The 16,565-nt window shown below is 36.0% G+C and overlaps 3 protein-coding genes across 3 annotated transcripts; 1 reads left to right on the top strand and 2 right to left on the bottom strand.

The window, feature by feature from the left end:
- Nucleotides 1-1,312: 1,312 nt before the first annotated feature.
- LOC18608300 (uncharacterized) lies at nt 1,313-6,937 on the bottom strand. Its single transcript, XM_007042913.3, has 5 exons — nt 4,735-6,937; nt 4,500-4,662; nt 3,413-3,576; nt 2,194-2,452; nt 1,313-1,716 (listed from the first exon to the last, which is right to left on the bottom strand). The coding sequence occupies exons 1-5, from the start codon at nt 6,327-6,329 to the stop codon at nt 1,609-1,611; spliced, it is 2,289 nt and encodes a 762-aa protein (XP_007042975.2). The 5' UTR covers nt 6,330-6,937; the 3' UTR covers nt 1,313-1,608.
- Nucleotides 6,938-9,848: 2,911 nt separating this feature from the next.
- LOC18608299 (tropomyosin) lies at nt 9,849-10,869 on the top strand. The gene is made up of 3 exons (XM_018116182.2): nt 9,849-10,054; nt 10,251-10,407; nt 10,546-10,869. Exons 1-3 carry the CDS (start codon nt 9,875-9,877, stop codon nt 10,677-10,679), a joined length of 471 nt encoding a protein of 156 aa, XP_017971671.1. The 5' UTR covers nt 9,849-9,874; the 3' UTR covers nt 10,680-10,869.
- Nucleotides 10,870-11,625: 756 nt separating this feature from the next.
- On the bottom strand, nt 11,626-16,436 carry LOC18608298 (CD2-binding protein-like protein). Its single transcript, XM_007042911.3, has 10 exons — nt 16,239-16,436; nt 15,627-15,843; nt 14,971-15,096; nt 14,728-14,892; nt 14,044-14,173; nt 13,554-13,595; nt 13,065-13,382; nt 12,908-12,950; nt 12,619-12,696; nt 11,626-11,982 (listed from the first exon to the last, which is right to left on the bottom strand). Exons 1-10 carry the CDS (start codon nt 16,310-16,312, stop codon nt 11,916-11,918), a joined length of 1,260 nt encoding a protein of 419 aa, XP_007042973.3. The 5' UTR covers nt 16,313-16,436; the 3' UTR covers nt 11,626-11,915.
- Between the last annotated feature and the right edge of the window lie 129 nt (nt 16,437-16,565).

The following is a 16,565-nucleotide window of genomic DNA, read 5'->3' as shown; positions in this document are numbered from 1 at the left end:
ATAAGAAGCACGTTCGGGTATGTGGGTGTTTTTTCTCAATTGGTCGGGAAAAAGAATAAGTATTGACATATTTATACAAATTGCAGCGACAAGGGCAGAATTTATAAGTTAGGTCGTTTTACATTGAATTCTCATTTGCAGGACCTTTCTTTTTGCTTCATGTTACAGGACTAAAAGAAAGATCCAAAGGGTGAATGTCTTGCACGATTGACAGCCACAATCAAATGCCTAAGCTGTCCTGAGAAATACTTTAACAAAGTCCTCTATCAAGGGGCTTGGAACTGATGAAGAGGCTCTTGCCAGAGTTGTAGTTACAAGGGGCTGATACTGATATATGAAGCATATTAAGGAATACAATCCCAAGCACCTAACCTCAATTGAGGCAATACTACAGGAAATGGAGTTTTCAACCAGTAAAATTTACTTTTCTTGATTGGGTACCAAAAGGAAAAACGGAAAAACTAGTAAAATCTACAATTTTGTCATCATCTTAAACTGTAGGCCTAATGCCAAAATAGGAATTTGCAAACCTAGCAAGTTTCCTACAACTTGTTAATAGTTGCATTTCATGGCACACTAGAATGAAGCTGTTGTCAATAATGCTGGTGAAGTTTCCCAGAGGAGGTAAACAAATGGAACCATTATGAACTTCAGACGTATGGATCACTGACTGAGATCCATCACTGCATTACTGCAAATAGAAAATGAAGCATGAGCCACCAGTACCACAGCCACATGCAATCTGCTTCTTTGTAATTTTGAGTTTCTTCGCATGCTTAGCGTTTAGTTTCTTGAAAAGAGAGTAAAAGGAAAAAGAGAAGGAAAGGTTGAACTAAGGACACTTAAACAAAAAGGAAAGAAACATAAACACGTTCATCAAGTGTATGGAATGTGGTCAAATTAACACAAGAAAACAGCTTCGTTGTTGCTGATGACTGATATTCTCCCTCCATGAGATAGAAAGTGACCCTCTAGAGTTCTCAACCTTCCATTATTATTAACATAACATAAGCAAATTTAGGAAAGCAAACTGCAAAAGTACTCAGGAATTAAGCAACTGCCATCTCCTAAAATGAATTTTTGACAAGAGTATTCAATGTCAAGGACTCTTTCCCAAATCCAAAGATCTAGCCAAAAAACAAAAAAGGGGGGGGGGGGGGGGGGGGGTTGGGGTTGGGTTGCAAAAAAGATAATGCATCATCCATTCTCCTGCATATAATATTAAAAAGGCATCCACGTTTGTATTGTACAGCTGGAATCAAAATCCTAACATTCTATACACTGTGCAACTTCATAAAGTGAGACTTGCAAAGAAAATAAGGATGGTAATCTTCAATGCATAGAGATCAACATGACAACAAAATAATACATGTCCAAAATTTAAGCAACTTGAAGCAAATTGCTTTATCTTTTACATTCTTCTGAGCACATGAAATGCATTTCCATGCACTTTGAGAAGACAAAACCCTTCCTCTGGTTATAGGCATGAGCCTTTATGGTTAAACCCAGTTACCATACATTGATAACAATTTTTGTGACGGTAGAAAACAGACTATGAGAGACACAAAACAACAACACTGCTTCTTTCAGAGACAGGGAGAATGTACATCACTTCTTCAGAAGCTTCTGAGAGAAAATTCTCTTGGAATATGGGCTGTTGCGCGAAATTGCTTTATGGGACTCAATTGCTTCAACGAGTGAATTGTGCAGATGTCCCTAACATAGAAACAAAAATCAGAACAGTAATAAAGAGACGAAAAGAGCCAACAAAAAAAAAATATAAATCTGAATAAGTATTAACCCTGTTTCTAATATGGATAATTAGTAGGAGACTAGAGTGGCTCTCTTAATTTAAAAAGTTGCATGAGAAGAGGATTTTGAACTAAGCAATTTAATCCTTAGGCAAGATCATTAAGTTTGCCTTCTACATAGGAGCATAAATTTTCAACCAGATCCATCACATTAATCATTTTATGTGATTCCTTATGCTATCACCTGCATGCAGTACATCTAGCAGGTACTCTCTACCACATAATAAGTGTAGTTCTCTTAGTAACCCATGAGTCCAGATTGAGGCATCAATAAATGTTATGATTGAAAAACATCTATACTTTTTGAGCCACAGAGATGAAGAGAGGTGTTGATTGAGGGGTTGGGGGTCTCATAAGTAATAGAAGTAAGTGAATCCTGAACCTCAGACACGCGTAGAGCAGTTTGCACAACATAGTTTGCATGTGGATCTTGTAGCAACTGTTCGAAGTGAGCTGAAGATAGCAATTCATGAATGATTCTTGACCAGCTCTCATCATTTGATACCAAAAGACATTTTTCGACCACATGACTGCTGAACTTCTGTGTTGAGAGGTGCACGTAGTTCCCTTCAAATTGAGAAATCAAAGCTGAAGTGGCAGAAGGGATTTTTAACTCCAAGATAAACTGAACAACATAATTTCTGCAAAATGAAAAAAGAAATCTGCAGTGAAAATAATATTAACAAAAAGCAGAAAGGAAAAAGTATCTATGACAAACTTCATTCAGGGGCCACTGGTCCCCAATTAGAGAGAATGAACTAACCAGTCTCATGACAAAGCACTCCACAAAGGGTAAAAGCAAGAAATCAGCACTCTTTCAACAATTTCCAGAAGATACAAAGCTTTCACAACTCCATATACTACTTTTGACAATTTCTTTTTCCATTTTTTCTAAATTCCAGAAACAAAATATGGCAAGGGGTTTTTTTTTTTTTAAAGATATAATCCAGTAGACCAAACAAACTGTTTAGGCCACATGAGACCTAAAAGGACAAGTTTTCTTGAGCTGGAAAAAAAAAAGGAAGTTATCCATGAACATTTGTGATCTTCTGGCTCTATAGCATGATCATGTATATAAGAACCCATACATGAAGCAAACTACAAGGTGCATGTAAGAATTGATGACAACTCCTAAAGACCTGTCAATTCAACCTGATCAACAATAAAGGACCTAGTGAGGACAACAGTCGTTTCCCAACAACCATATGAGCACTAGACTAACATGATGATTGCCAGAACGTATTCAGCATAATTCATACTTGAATTAAAAAAATAATGAGAATTAGCAAAACAAAACAAGCCACTAATTTACATTTTGAAATAAAGCTTTGCCATCATCACAGTCTAGTATAACACAAGGGCTAAATAGAGAAGGTCTAATACCATCCCATATGCCATGATTTTCTGCTTCCCATGCCTTTTCCTATACATCACAAATGTGTAAGTTGGGTTTATCTTTTTCATTTTTCCCAGAAAATTGGAAGCAGAGAGCTAAGTAATTGGTATTAAAGTAATAGACTAATTGTATTTCCCCAAAAACAACAGTTCTTTGTCCTGAGTGATGGTTGATAATTGTAGACTAATATAATTTTAATACTTACCCATATGCATCCTGTGCAAGTAGAAGCCCATTGGCGGATATTTCTGCAACCAAGTTTTCTCGATATTCCCCTGTTGAATGGCTAATGCATCGTTGCAAAACACAACAGCCATGTTGATGAGTTGCAATATCAACACAATACTTTGCAGCAGCAACAAAAATAAACTGTCAAAGTAGTTGGAAGAAGAAAATTGTCAAATACTGCAGGGGAAAGTAATGATGCTGAATGAACAAAATTCAATAAGTGCACATGCAATATAATCTCAACTAAATTTTAACCAAAACCACCCAGTTACACAAAATGCCACCATAAGAAATCACATAGTTTGCTACCAACTGCAATATCTGCAAGAAACAGCTAACAGACGGCACATTACATATTGACTCCAAAAAAAGTGGTTAAACACTCCATTGTTTTCCATCAAGTCTAAACATATTTTCACAGATTCAAAGAGACTGAAGGCCATCATAGGGCTGAATTAGCTTTTCTGCTCACTTGAAGTTAAGACATTTAAAAAGAACGCTCCCCCCTTTTTAAATGGAAAATAAAAAGGATACTCCGATATTATCAAGGACTCATCATATTTAGACACGAATTGATGTTTAACTGAAATGCCACATCCAGTGCAGCTGAATTGTCAATTATTCCACAAGAACTGGAAAAAGGTACAATCATCCATTTTAATTCCAATCTAAAAGATTTTAAAGAAATTTGGCCAATCAAGTCACTGAAGTAAAGAATAAAAGCAGAAAGCAGTTCTTTTTGGTTGTGAAGTTTCAAAAAATGCCCACCACATGCCATGTGATGGATTGGCACTGAGAAGAAGTAGAGGGATGTTCTTGGTTTCTGTCAAACTAAAGCACAATTATGTTGTCATTAAAGGAATGCTAATCAGGTATCACACTTGTCTGACATATGCTTGAATGTTTTCATAATGATCGTTAATCCACATGTAGACCCCCAAAAAGGAAAACATTGTCCATAACTTCTACAAGATATAACACTTTATAAATTAATGGACAAAACTGAATGGCATGGAAATGAGTCCAGTCATAACGCTCAGCAATTTCGAAGATGGAAGGTTTACCTTGTTATCTTCACTGCTAAGACATTGCAAGCAACGCTGTACAACATGATTTCCATTCAGGTCCTTGATGAGAGCTAGAAAGCCAGGCTCAAGGGCTGATATAACTAGTGAAATTTGCTGCCTGGTTTTGAGAGTCTCAATCAACTTTTGAACCACACGAGTGCTGAAAGAAGGAAAAGCAATGTAAAAACCAGTGGACACAACAAAAACATATAAAGCAGTGTATCTGACATACCCATGAGTGTTTAGAGATATTTTGACAAGCTGCCCTGGTTCTTCAGTAACCATTAGCAGAATCTGCATCCTCTGTTCTTCATTACAAACTTCCAATAACTTCTGCATGAGGTAATTCCCAAAAGGATTCATCATAAGTTCAACTACATGATCAATGATCTCCTTAAATATTAATTGAACATCCTGCTGGGTGCCCTCATCAAATAGCCGCTGTAAAAATCTGCAGCCATGTTGATCTTTTGCTATTAAGTATATGTACCCACGAGCTTCAGCCAAAGAGTTACACTTAGGTGGCAAGGAGGGATTATATAACTTAGCATTCTTAGTATTTCCACAAGCTGCTGTAATATGAGACCAACCATCAAGCTGTGGCCTTCTTTCTAGATGCTTACTCACACCAACCTCATGCAGTAAGCCCTTGTTTTGCCCTCTTGAACGATCAAGCCCCTTATTAATCACATAATTTAAACCCTCTCCTTGAATAATGAAACTATCCTCACTAGTAAAAGCCTCAAGACCTCCATGTGGGATTCTAATGTTTGAATGTGCTCTAGCCATTCCATTGGCTAGTGGCAGCCCATGGTGTAACAGATTTTCAACACTTGCATGAGGGCTTGCTTGAATCAACCTGGGAGAACCAGGGAAATTCAGCTCACCTATTTCGTCATTCCAACTCAGACCATGTCGTTGTCCATAGACTAAAGCATCAGTCACAGAAAGCTTACTCAAAGAAGTGCTTAAATTCGATACAGAATTTCCTCTGTGGTGATAATTGCACGTCTGCTCCTTTTTCTGCCAAGGAGATCTCATTGCACCATTCCAACAATTCATTTCCTGCTGAGAAAACAAAGCATCCGAACAACCAGGATAAAATTGAGACCCCAATAAATTATTCATCCTATATTCCTGCTGGGGCAATCCAGAAAATGCCATATTCATCCCAACATCGAAACTCATTGGAACAGTCGCTGGAACAGGGGACTGAAATCCCACACAATCAGAAGACCCCTTCCTCAGTTTGTCACAAACCGCATACTTCTCAACATTGATTTGATCAAAAAGTTGAATCCCGTTGGATTCAAGTGAAAAATCTCTAAAACTAGAAGCCGCATTCTGTTGATCATTACTAAAATACACTTTACTAAGATTTCTACAAAGACCCAGTTCAGCAATCAAGCCGTCACTACTGGCCTTTTTCCTAATAGCTGAATCCACGAGTAGTCCATTAGGCAAGTGTGGCTTAAGGTCTTCTCGTGGAGGTGGCGTTGGTGATCCATTGTCAGATAAAGACAGCCCATTGTTAGAAACCAAACTTGAGGAAGAACCATCTGATTGTAAAGAGAAACCGCTTACAGGGGAAGCACATGTATGCTTATAATAATAACCTGATGGGTCATCATCATACATAAGACCACACATGCCATGAAATGACCCATTCACATGATTTTTATCAATTTTTTGATGCAGATGATGATGATGATGAAGATTATGTGATGTTGCATGAGGGATCTCATCCAACAACATTTCAAGCTCCTCATCATCCTTCATGTTTCCTCTGTTCTTCTTCTTCCCAATCTCAGCTGTTGCTTCCAACATCAAGAAAAACAAGACAGACAAAAAAGAAAACCGACCAACCAAAATAGACAAAAAAACAAAACAACAAGAAGAAACAATCAAAATACCCACATCAGATATGAATTGAAACAGACTTAAATAACAAATACCCAGAAGAGATTACCACTTTTTATCATCTGGGTTTTTGCTCAGAATTTGGAAAATAGGAAAAATAAAGGGGGGGTGGTTGGTTCTCTTTGAGTGATGATGGAAACCAAACAGAAGAAAATATTGTTTTGCCAAATTGCATTTCATTGATATCAAAATAATTTCATTTTGGGTTTTGGGTTTTCTTTTGTGAAGAGTTGGTGAAGCATGCAAAGATTGAAGGGATCACATACGGTTACTTTAAGAACCGTAGAAATATATATACACACTCTCCCTTCGTACCTTCTCACGCCATTAAAGCTGGGCTAGAGAAGAACAAACGCTATTTATATTTTGCTCTCACACCCTTAACAAGAAAATATATAATACTATATATTAAATAATTATATATAAATAATTATAAATAAAAATAAAAATTAATTCACAAAAGAAACAAAGACAGAGAGCAGAGTGACGCACAAGACACCAACACCATGACTGACTCTCGGCCTCCTTCTCCAGCATTTTTATCACTACTGCTTAAATAGGCAATAAATTATTTACCCTACCCTCTTACTGTTATGCGTGAATTACACGCTCTGCATTGGATGTGGGACCTTTCATTTGGAACCCACCCCCCACTGTTGAGCTTCTCATTCGCAATTGAGCATTTGTATTTGGAAGGTACGGGACTTCTGGGGTCCCACTCCTGTCAGGTGGCGCGTGGAGAAAGGGAATTATTATTAAAAACTATTATTAATATATAATTATTGTTTTAATAAAATATCATGCATGCATGTAATTTATTATTTATTAAATTGTTTAAAATTAAGAGAGGATTTGGCTTTTGATTTTTCTGTTGTTTTGTTTTATCCCTATTTTTCTTTTTATTTTGGATAAATTTCTCTACTGTAACAACCCAACTCATCTCCTAACTGTTAACATGTTTTTATTTTCTTGAAAGGTCAGTTATTGGAATTTTGTGCGTTTAATGAAATGACCAAATTACCCTCTTTCGACTTGTCCTTTTACCTGTGCCAACTCGCCCTTTTGTGTTATGGGGCTTAAAGAGTACATGCGCCCACGTCTCTCGTTTCCTCTTTTTGAGGTTTTGGATTTCTTGATTCCTCTTTCCTCTTTCCTCTGTGCTTAGGTTAGGCAGAAATTAATCAACACTTAACTACCGAATGGAAATGTTTTAATTCATTAATTGATCCAAGGCTGCATGATGTCGTTTCATCTTTGACTGCGTGCAAAATAAAGAATCATGCCACATTCAATTTTCAACTTTTGTTTAAAACTAGTTTTATGGCTGAATTACAGCATCAAATGGAGCAGAGAGTATCATAATTCAACATTTTTTTTCTACTATTTTCATAGAATTTTTTCAAGTTTTTAATTTGATGTCCTTAGGATTCTCTTTCCCTTCCAACTTATTTGACATTATGAACGTCTACTGTCAGGCTTAGCATCTAAACTTAGAAATCCAAAGTTTACACCCTTATTAGTTAATTACTTGGCAGTTTCTTTATAAATTCTTTTTTTATTAAAAACCCAATAAATGTAACTTTAACAACATATTATATTTATTTCGTAACCTTTTATGCGTTCTATAGATACTTTTTTGACTAAAATCGTACTAACACATCAAGAAATGCTAAATTAATATTAAATCAAATAGCAAATTTTGTGAATATTGACATGTCCATTAAAAGTATACTTATTCTGGAAAAAAGAAAGAAGAAAAAGATAATAACTTAAGGAATGAGCAATCAATTTAGTGAATTGGAATGTACAAATTCCACAAAGAAAAAAAAATAAAAACAATGCATTGTGTAAAGGCAACACGGCGACCTTTATTCTAATTAAATGGTATTTACCTATTTGGTCCCAACCAATGAAGATGCAAGGCAAATGAATTAAGTGATCCACCATCCATCCACCAGCGCCGTCTCTTCCTTTGTCCCCAAGAAAGGAAAAGGGGACATGGGAGGCATTTCAACCTTTCTTAAGGACTACAAAAGATTTTACAAATATTCAAATTTCAAATAACATAGAAATTTCAAAGAGGAAAGAAAGAAAGAAAGCAAAAAGCCCTTTTACATTCCTTAGCCGGAAAGCGAGTAGACTTTTGGGTCCCACAGACCCGATACGGTCCCTCTTTCCATATCCTCCATCCAGTGCTGTTAAGCCAAGTGTCAATCTAATACCCGCCCTGGTACGAACCTAACTGCCAGATTCTCGTGCGAAAGCTCCTCGATTTTGGGATAGAAGAGAGACTGAGATACACCGCTGCCTCTGCTGGCACTTCCCTGCTGTTGGATATATGCATTAGTATCCTTTCCCTCAACGTCTTCCATTAGATATGCATATTTGGGAAAGTTTGGGGTACACCCAAAAATTGTTAAAAGATTTTATGTCCAAACATTTCCCTAACAATACATCTCAAATGTCTATTTTCATTTATAATCGTGTTTCTCCGTTTACTTTAGCTATACAAACAATTAAATTAATAATATTATTGTAGATTTATTGTTGTTAAATGAATCAAACACATGTAAATTTCTTCACCTATCAAATGCATGCTTATCCCTTTATTTTAAAAATTAAAAAAATTTGTTGATAAATGTTAAAAAGAAATAAGTATATAAAATGAACAAAATTCTCTAATCAACCAAAATTTAATTGAAATGATTATATATTTGACAAATTTTTAACTTTAGAGTTGATGCAATTTTTTTTAAAAGCATAACAAATAAGTTATTCTAATTATGTTCATCAAATTTGTAACTTAATAAGTTTTTTTGGTAGTGTTTGATATAAGAGATGTCTATCGACATTTTTTATAATGTGTTCAATTAATTGATATTGAAGTAACATTTGTTTTGAAACAAACCAACACGGTATAAAATTATAATTCAACCACATTACAGTCAATGAACGAAATCTAATTAAAAAACCAATGTGATTTTAAATTACAATTTACTTTGAAATATTATCAAACTTGATTTGATATTGTTGTTCTTCTTCGATCAATAAAATTTTGAAACTTAATTATTATCACTTTAAAAATTTTAAAAATAATTTTGAAAATCCAAATGGTATCTAACGTGCACGTGCCTATAAGCTCATGATTCAACTTTTTTATCTTACTAGGGTGTGGTCGTTAAGTTAAAAAGCAAACCGGGGACATGAACTAATTTGGTGACGATTTAATGGACTGGTTGTTGCCTGTTATTTAAGTACGTTTGAGAATAACTCGAGACTTGGTTGAATTCAGCCGAACTTGTTAAGGAAGTGGGCTTAATTCTAGAGAAAACAGAAAATTAAAAGCCCATGCTGAAAGAAAGGGAAGCCCAATAAAGTTTTTACCCGAGAGCTTGATTTATTGAGATTACTACTAGCATTTTGTAGAATAGAAAATAATAATAATAATAATAATGGAGCAGGAGAAGGGCAAAGGGAGCGAGGAGAGATGGGGCGGAGCCATAGCCAATCTAACGGAGATGGCTTTGAATCTGGATTCTCTGCAAAAACTGCTTCTCAAGAAAGCTGTATTTGTCGATGAAGATACCTTTGCCAAAGCCTCTCTAACCTCCGAACAAGCCCGAACAATTAAGGTTACTCCTTGTTTTTTTTTTTTTTCTTCTTTTAATTGAATTCCTGATTCTGGGGTTTTTTATTGATTTAATCGTCATACTATTAATTAGGTAACGGGTTTAGTATAATCGTTGATCTATCGATTAAGCACTCTTGATTTTTTATGCGCTCGATTGAGCTTATTGTTTATGGTCTGGGTTTGTGTGTGGAGTGTAGGTTCTTGAACAAAGAGTGGAGACGCTGGAAAGAGAGGTGGATGCTGCAATCACAGCAGCTGCGCGTGCTCGTTCCGAGAAACGACAGGCCGAGGCGGCGCAAAAGGCTGCCGAATTGCGTGCCCAGGAGGTTACAAAAGAGCTTGAGAACACCACAAGTGTGCATTGCCCTTGCCCTCAATCTCGGCTAATTTGCTTCAACTATATCTGCTTGTTTCCTGTTGTTTAGCCAGTTCTAAGGCTATGGCAAAAGAAAGATGGTATATGTTCATTTCTTTACCTTGTTTGGTTTGCAGAAGTATTCGAACTGCACACGGAAGAGTTGCGAGCAAAGCAAGAAGAAATCTCTAAGCGTGATAAGGAAATTAAACTCCTTGAAGCTATAATTCAGACGCTTGGTGGAAAGGATTCACGCTCTACCGTCGGATGAAAAAAGCTCGTTATCTGATTATACTACGTATCACATTTTTCTCTGTGGTTTTTCTTTTTTCTTTTTTCTTTTTTTTGTAATGTAAAGAGAAACCCAAATCCTTTAATGTCATTCTAATTATAAAATTGGTATGTATTTTCACAAGAAAAATGGCTGTTTTAATGTGATAAAGAGGAAGAAGTTTCTATCATTTTGTTATTTGTTGGCCAAATTGTAATAAGATTCGACTTTGTAGGAGGAACTGGATTGAAGTGGAACAGCTTTTGGAGACCAGAAACTGATTGAATAACCAGACCGACATTGATGAATTGACTTTGAATGTCGGCGGTTCATTTGGCATGTTACAGGAGAACTAGTGTTCCCAACCTATTACAATTTATATCGCTAATGAAGAGTTTTATTCTGTGAAAGTATTTATATATAAGTTTGATCATATATTTTATCTGATATTGGTGTAGCTAATAGATTGCTGCAATCATGAAAGAGGAAAGGAGCAGCATTAGGCTGAAATTGCAGCAAAGGTACAAGATTAGTTACATAGTCAGCATCGGTCCCAAACTGGTCATGTTTGTTGACGTTCACGCTGACCTCATTTTGCTCTCGTAATATTAACCTAATTTCCGTGGCATTGATGGTTGGCTCACCTTCATCTCACCTTTGCTTTGGACTGGTGGCAGCGGCTACCATTCTCCCTCGTTGTATGATTACAAGGTGAAGAAGTTGCCAAGGAGTTGATGTAAGTGGGCAATACTGCCCATTGTTTCAACGGTTATGCGTTGGCATTTGAGGAATTTTGTTTAATAATATATATGGGTTATTGGTTTTGTGGGTGTTTTACGTGTGGCTAAAACAAAGAATCTGTGCGTGTATTACGTGAGTCTGCTTGGATATGTGGTGATTTAGCAGAATTAAGTGCCATACTATAAAAACAAAACAAACTCCCATATGCTGAACAACTCAAAGCTTGGAATCCAAATGATGAATTTCCATCTCTAACACTTCAACCACAACCACAACAAAACAAAAATTGCAAAATGACACCGCCACAGAAAATCTAAGTGATCTTACTGGGTAGAAAAACAAGGACTGTATAACTGTTATTAGCTTTCAAAAGGCAAGAAAGAAGTCAGGAGCCTATTGTGTGCAAACCCACTTAGATTCATTCCACTTTCACACATCAAACTTTACTCTATAGCCTGTACAACATCCTTGACTGAAGCAGCAACTCTCTACCTCTCAATTTGTACTGGATGCAACCTCCTTGACTTCATCATATGTGCCAGTCGCCTCATTAAAAGAATACCTATATCCCCAGAGGAGAGAGAGGTATTAGATTCTAAGCAGCATATGCTCACAACATTTATCCAGACAACTTGGAAAACCCAAGCCTTAAAAGATCAAGACAATCATGCACGTGAAAATCTTCAACACAGCCTTCAAATGTCATGCTCCATGAGCAGTGCACAAATCCCAAACAGCAGGTCTATCAACTCTATGGCTAGGCAACAAAAAACAAGGGTCCACACAAATAAACAAGAATAGTCCAGATCTTGAATCAAAGAAAAGCATTAGACATTTTTTACCTATCATTATAGGAAATTCTAGAAAGATGACAGTGCTTGATATGTTAATTCTCCTTGGCATAACTTGTTATCATAAATATTCCTAAAATGGGTGGGGTTCATGGAACTTCGATTCAGATCTTATACATTTACTTCAGACTAATTAAAAACCATAATTTTTCCAATGACTGCTCATGTTCAGCTATTTTTCTTTTGCAATTTAGTACCCATCTATGAAACCTGCTCTCAACACACTGATCAAATTGACAGTTAACCCACTGGTCAAAACTTAGGGATTAAAACCACAAATGAACCAACATAGCTGAAATGCAAGTGCTAAAACTCAGTAGCCAAAAAGAGATTGCGGATAAAATTACCATTGCCCTGATGCTGCTGAGCAATATAGTCCTGTAGATGGGTCATAATAATATCCCAAAGTGCTACTGTAGTAGTACCTGAACAGAAAGACTAAAGGAGTAAGATCAAATATTATTAAATACCAATATACATGGAGATTGAGCAAATATTCCGTCTTCAAATATCTATCACTGCTTCATAAATCACAATAAGCTCCTACAGAAAAAAATTCCCAAACAGAAACATATATATCCAAATAATCTTTTGAAACTATAACATATGGAGGCATGGAAGGATCAAAGAGCGTACCCTGAAGACTCATCATAGACATAATCATTTTGCACATCTCCAGCTGCAAATGGAGCAAACACAAAAATTAGACAAGCAGGTCAAGCAACAAATTCACTCTTATTTCATCCAAAAAGCTTTATAATATTCCAATCAATAGATCAATGGCAATACATACTCTCAGAAGAAGTGTATACAGCTTCATAAGATGCTTGAATCACAGCATTAGAATTAGGCTCAGATGATGGTTTAAGATTTTCATCATCCTCATCATCAGCAAACATATCATAACTGTCAGCTGTATTGCTTGAAACATCAGCAGCGTTTAGATTTGAATTTGAAGTACCCACAGCTGAGTCAGGGAGTATGGAAGAAGTTACTCCAGGATTATTTATATCTGTGAGTGTGTCAATTCCCAAGTTAGGACCAGAATTCTCCAGTCCAACATTCACAGCTAGGCTCTTCCCCCTGGCCAGAGCTAACTTCTCATATCCCTCTGAAAAAGCAATACATTTAAAGCATGTTTAATAAAAGTTATTCAAAATACACACCTGCCCCTACAAATTACACGTGGAATACTTAGCATAATGGAATATAATTCAGAAACAATCAATATAAATACAACAAATAAAATATATTAAAAGAACTACTCAAACATTGCACCAACCTGCCTCGCGCTGGAAAACCTCCTGCTTCTCATGGTACACATCTGCAGAATGAAATTTAAAACCAATAAGCATACACTTATATTCCTAAAGCTTTACCTACATTTATGATTATCAGAAGAAAGGGGATGAAAAAAGAAACACAAACAGATTTGCTTCATTGGTGATAAAGGGCAATTGGAGGCTGACAAAGCCATAAATCTCAACTAAGCTAAATCTAAATCTAAAACAAGTACAGATCTGCTTCCTAAATTCCTTTCCAAGAGAGTTGACTATTAGCAAGATCCAATATTCTAAAAGGTGAAGGTGACAGCCCTGAGCCATTTTATGCCACTTTGCCTCAAAGTGGACGAACACCTTTAAGATCATTGGTAGTTGCAAGTTTTTTTTTTTTTCTTTTAATTGGAGAAGGTGATGGCATTAAAGCTAGAATATTCAAGGTTACTCCTCAATCTAAGTGAACTAGAAACCCAAGAAAGTAACAGACTTAACTGTAGTCACCATTCTCCATCAACTTCATGGCATCCTCAGTTAGTTGGTCAAATACATGCTTTGTCTCAGCTGACATTTTCTCCTTTCTGTTATTTGAAGTTCCTTTCAACCTTCTCAGAGCTCGCAAAACCTATCAAGGTAAATTAAAATTAGCTTTAAACTGTGCCCTTGTGACCTGTTTAATTACCTAATAGAAACGAATTTAATATCTGGTACATAGGGGATAGAGCTTAAAACTGAAAATGACAAGTGTAAAAACCTCTATATCTAACATTCTAAAGCAATTGTGATTTTGAAGTTTGATCAAATAAAGAAAAAATATCCAAAAGAAATTATATACACAGCTTGACATCTTAGTAAGTTAGTAGAATTTGTGCCCTATGTGAGCATTTTAGCAAATCCAAATTAGCCTCAAAATTGATGAGTGCCCTCAATAGAATCAATATGGATGTCAAAAATGATCACCATGACAACAAAAATAAGTAAATAATGAAAAGAAATAAATCGGATAAGATCCATGTGCCAGCAAAAAATATCATAATCTAATATAAGCAAAATATACTCATATCATGAAAATCAAAGCAAAACGCAAATTTTGGAACAAATATGTAACACAATTATTCCTTTTACAAAAGAAAATTTTTTTTTCTTTTAGACAGAATATCTATCATCATGTAATATTACCGTTTCTCCAGGCTCGAGCACATTGGCAATACGTCTTTTCATTATCCCAATGTCTTGAGAGGAAAGATCCTGTGTCACAACTTCATTATCATCTTCATCGTTTGTTGTTGCGGATGTTTTTCCTGTATATTTTATATCAGCTTCAACACTATCAAGCCATGCATCCTACAAAAAGTCCATGTGGTACTCAATAGAAGTTTTAATATAATAACTTAGAAGCTTCAGGTCAATCAGATACTGTACCTTGATTTCGTTGTCATTGACATATTCAACAAAGTTTCCATCTGCATCAAAGTATCCTTCTTCTCTTTCTTTGTTCAGATTGAAAGGTTCTATTTGAATACCATCATCGACAAAGTTCTCATTATCCTGCCAAAAGAAATTCCCCATCATTGGCTATCCTTTCCTCTGAACCAATAACTGAGGAATCTGGCAGTCATCTTGACTGCAAAAAATGCTGCCAATTCAGGAAAGAAGCATCCTAAAATTATAAACTCACTCAATAACAGCATCACATGCCAGGTGCATCATATCTCAGAGTGGCACTGAAGATTGTTAAAGCCAACAATTAAATACCAAGATTTCAACAAAATAAATATGATGAAAATGCATTTTTGCATTTGGAATAAAAAGAAAACTGCCTTTTTGTCATTTATTACACTCAGACACATAACATGGATAAACCAGCAGTCGTTGACCAGTACAAAGTAGATGCAAAGAAGCTCTGTTCAAAAGCTAGATTGTAAAGGAAATCAGCACATAATCTGCTTCTTGCCTTTAGACCACTCATGATAAATTAGCATCAATTCACAAAAGATAGACTGTACAGATAATATCTTTATGACCAGTTCATATTGTCAGTCTCTAAATTGGACAGATTAAGAAGATAGCAAACAAACCTCATATGCAACTTCAGCAGCGGAGACATCGTTAAGCATGCCCTGTCCATCTGCAGTGAACAGTTCCGTAGTAATTTGACTGCGGTGCTTGGCACGCTCCTTGGCAGCGAGACGGGGATCTTTCAAGTCACCAGAACCATCTTCCACATCAACTCTGTTCACTGGTTCTTCTCCAGGCTTCACTTTCTTTCCCTTGGGAAACCTAACTCTCTTTTGCCTGTAAATCAAACTATTGATTTAATTCTAAAATTCAAACAACAGAAATAATTCTTAAAAAGATTATCTTTTAACCCTAATTTTCTCAAAGAAATCAAATTTAACAATAGTATCGAGAATTGACTGCATTCGAAGGAAAAAAAATCCTAACAATACATTATATAAACCCTAAAAAATTCGATGATAAAATAATACGCACCATAACATATTTACAGCTAAAATTTCCAAAGCAAACGTAAGAAACAAAAAGCGAACATAAAAGAGAAAACGAGTAGAACTACGAGCTAAAACAGTTGTATCAACAAAGCAAGAAAAAGAATTACTTCGTATTGAGGTATGACAGATTTTCATTTTTAAAGTAAAAAGAAAATGAAAAGATTTGAAGCAAATGATTACGCGGGAGGCTTGTCGGAGTCTTCGTCTTCGAAGAATTGGCGCTTGCGATGAGAGCTTGATGGTTTCTCTTCCATGTCCACAAACTTTCAGCTCCAACCTTGAAATGAAACTAACTTTTGATTTACTGAGAGAGAACGAGGAGAGAGATATTGAGAGGGAGAGGGAGACCTCGAAGAGCAAAATAAAATGGGGACAAGCCTTGCCGGCTCCCCAAATTAGTGGGCCAAAACCTAACCCGAACTCTTACTAGCTTTTGGGAAAGACTATTACATGTAATCATCGGCCGGGTTGGAAATGGGCTTGAATCGAATTGTAAACCCAACTTAA

This window comes from Theobroma cacao, chromosome 2 (assembly GCF_053813885.1).
Source record: "Theobroma cacao isolate CCN51 chromosome 2, ASM5381388v1, whole genome shotgun sequence".
NCBI lineage: Eukaryota > Viridiplantae > Streptophyta > Magnoliopsida > Malvales > Malvaceae > Theobroma > Theobroma cacao.
This window is presented reverse-complemented; position numbering and strand designations above follow the sequence as displayed.

What these genes read in the sequence shown, in the direction of transcription:
- LOC18608300 (XM_007042913.3), bottom strand. Translation starts at nt 6,329, where the DNA reads ATGTTGGAAGCAACAGCTGAGATTGGGAAGAAGAAGAACAGAGGAAAC. An exon ending in CTTGCACAGGATGCATATGG is followed by an intron (nt 2,453 to 3,412) that starts GTAAGTATTAAA and finishes TTCATTTTGCAG; the next exon opens with AAATTATGTTGTTCAGTTTA. An exon ending in CTGCTCTACGCGTGTCTGAG is followed by an intron (nt 1,717 to 2,193) that starts GTTCAGGATTCA and finishes TTTCTATGTTAG; the next exon opens with GGACATCTGCACAATTCACT.
- LOC18608299 (XM_018116182.2), top strand. Translation starts at nt 9,875, where the DNA reads ATGGAGCAGGAGAAGGGCAAAGGGAGCGAGGAGAGATGGGGCGGAGCC. An exon ending in AACAAGCCCGAACAATTAAG is followed by an intron (nt 10,055 to 10,250) that starts GTTACTCCTTGT and finishes TGTGGAGTGTAG; the next exon opens with GTTCTTGAACAAAGAGTGGA. An exon ending in AGAGCTTGAGAACACCACAA is followed by an intron (nt 10,408 to 10,545) that starts GTGTGCATTGCC and finishes TTTGGTTTGCAG; the next exon opens with AAGTATTCGAACTGCACACG.
- LOC18608298 (XM_007042911.3), bottom strand. Translation starts at nt 16,312, where the DNA reads ATGGAAGAGAAACCATCAAGCTCTCATCGCAAGCGCCAATTCTTCGAA. An exon ending in TGTATACACTTCTTCTGAGA is followed by an intron (nt 12,951 to 13,064) that starts GTATGTATTGCC and finishes CTCCATTTGCAG; the next exon opens with CTGGAGATGTGCAAAATGAT. An exon ending in TCAGCAGCATCAGGGCAATG is followed by an intron (nt 11,983 to 12,618) that starts GTAATTTTATCC and finishes CTGGGGATATAG; the next exon opens with GTATTCTTTTAATGAGGCGA.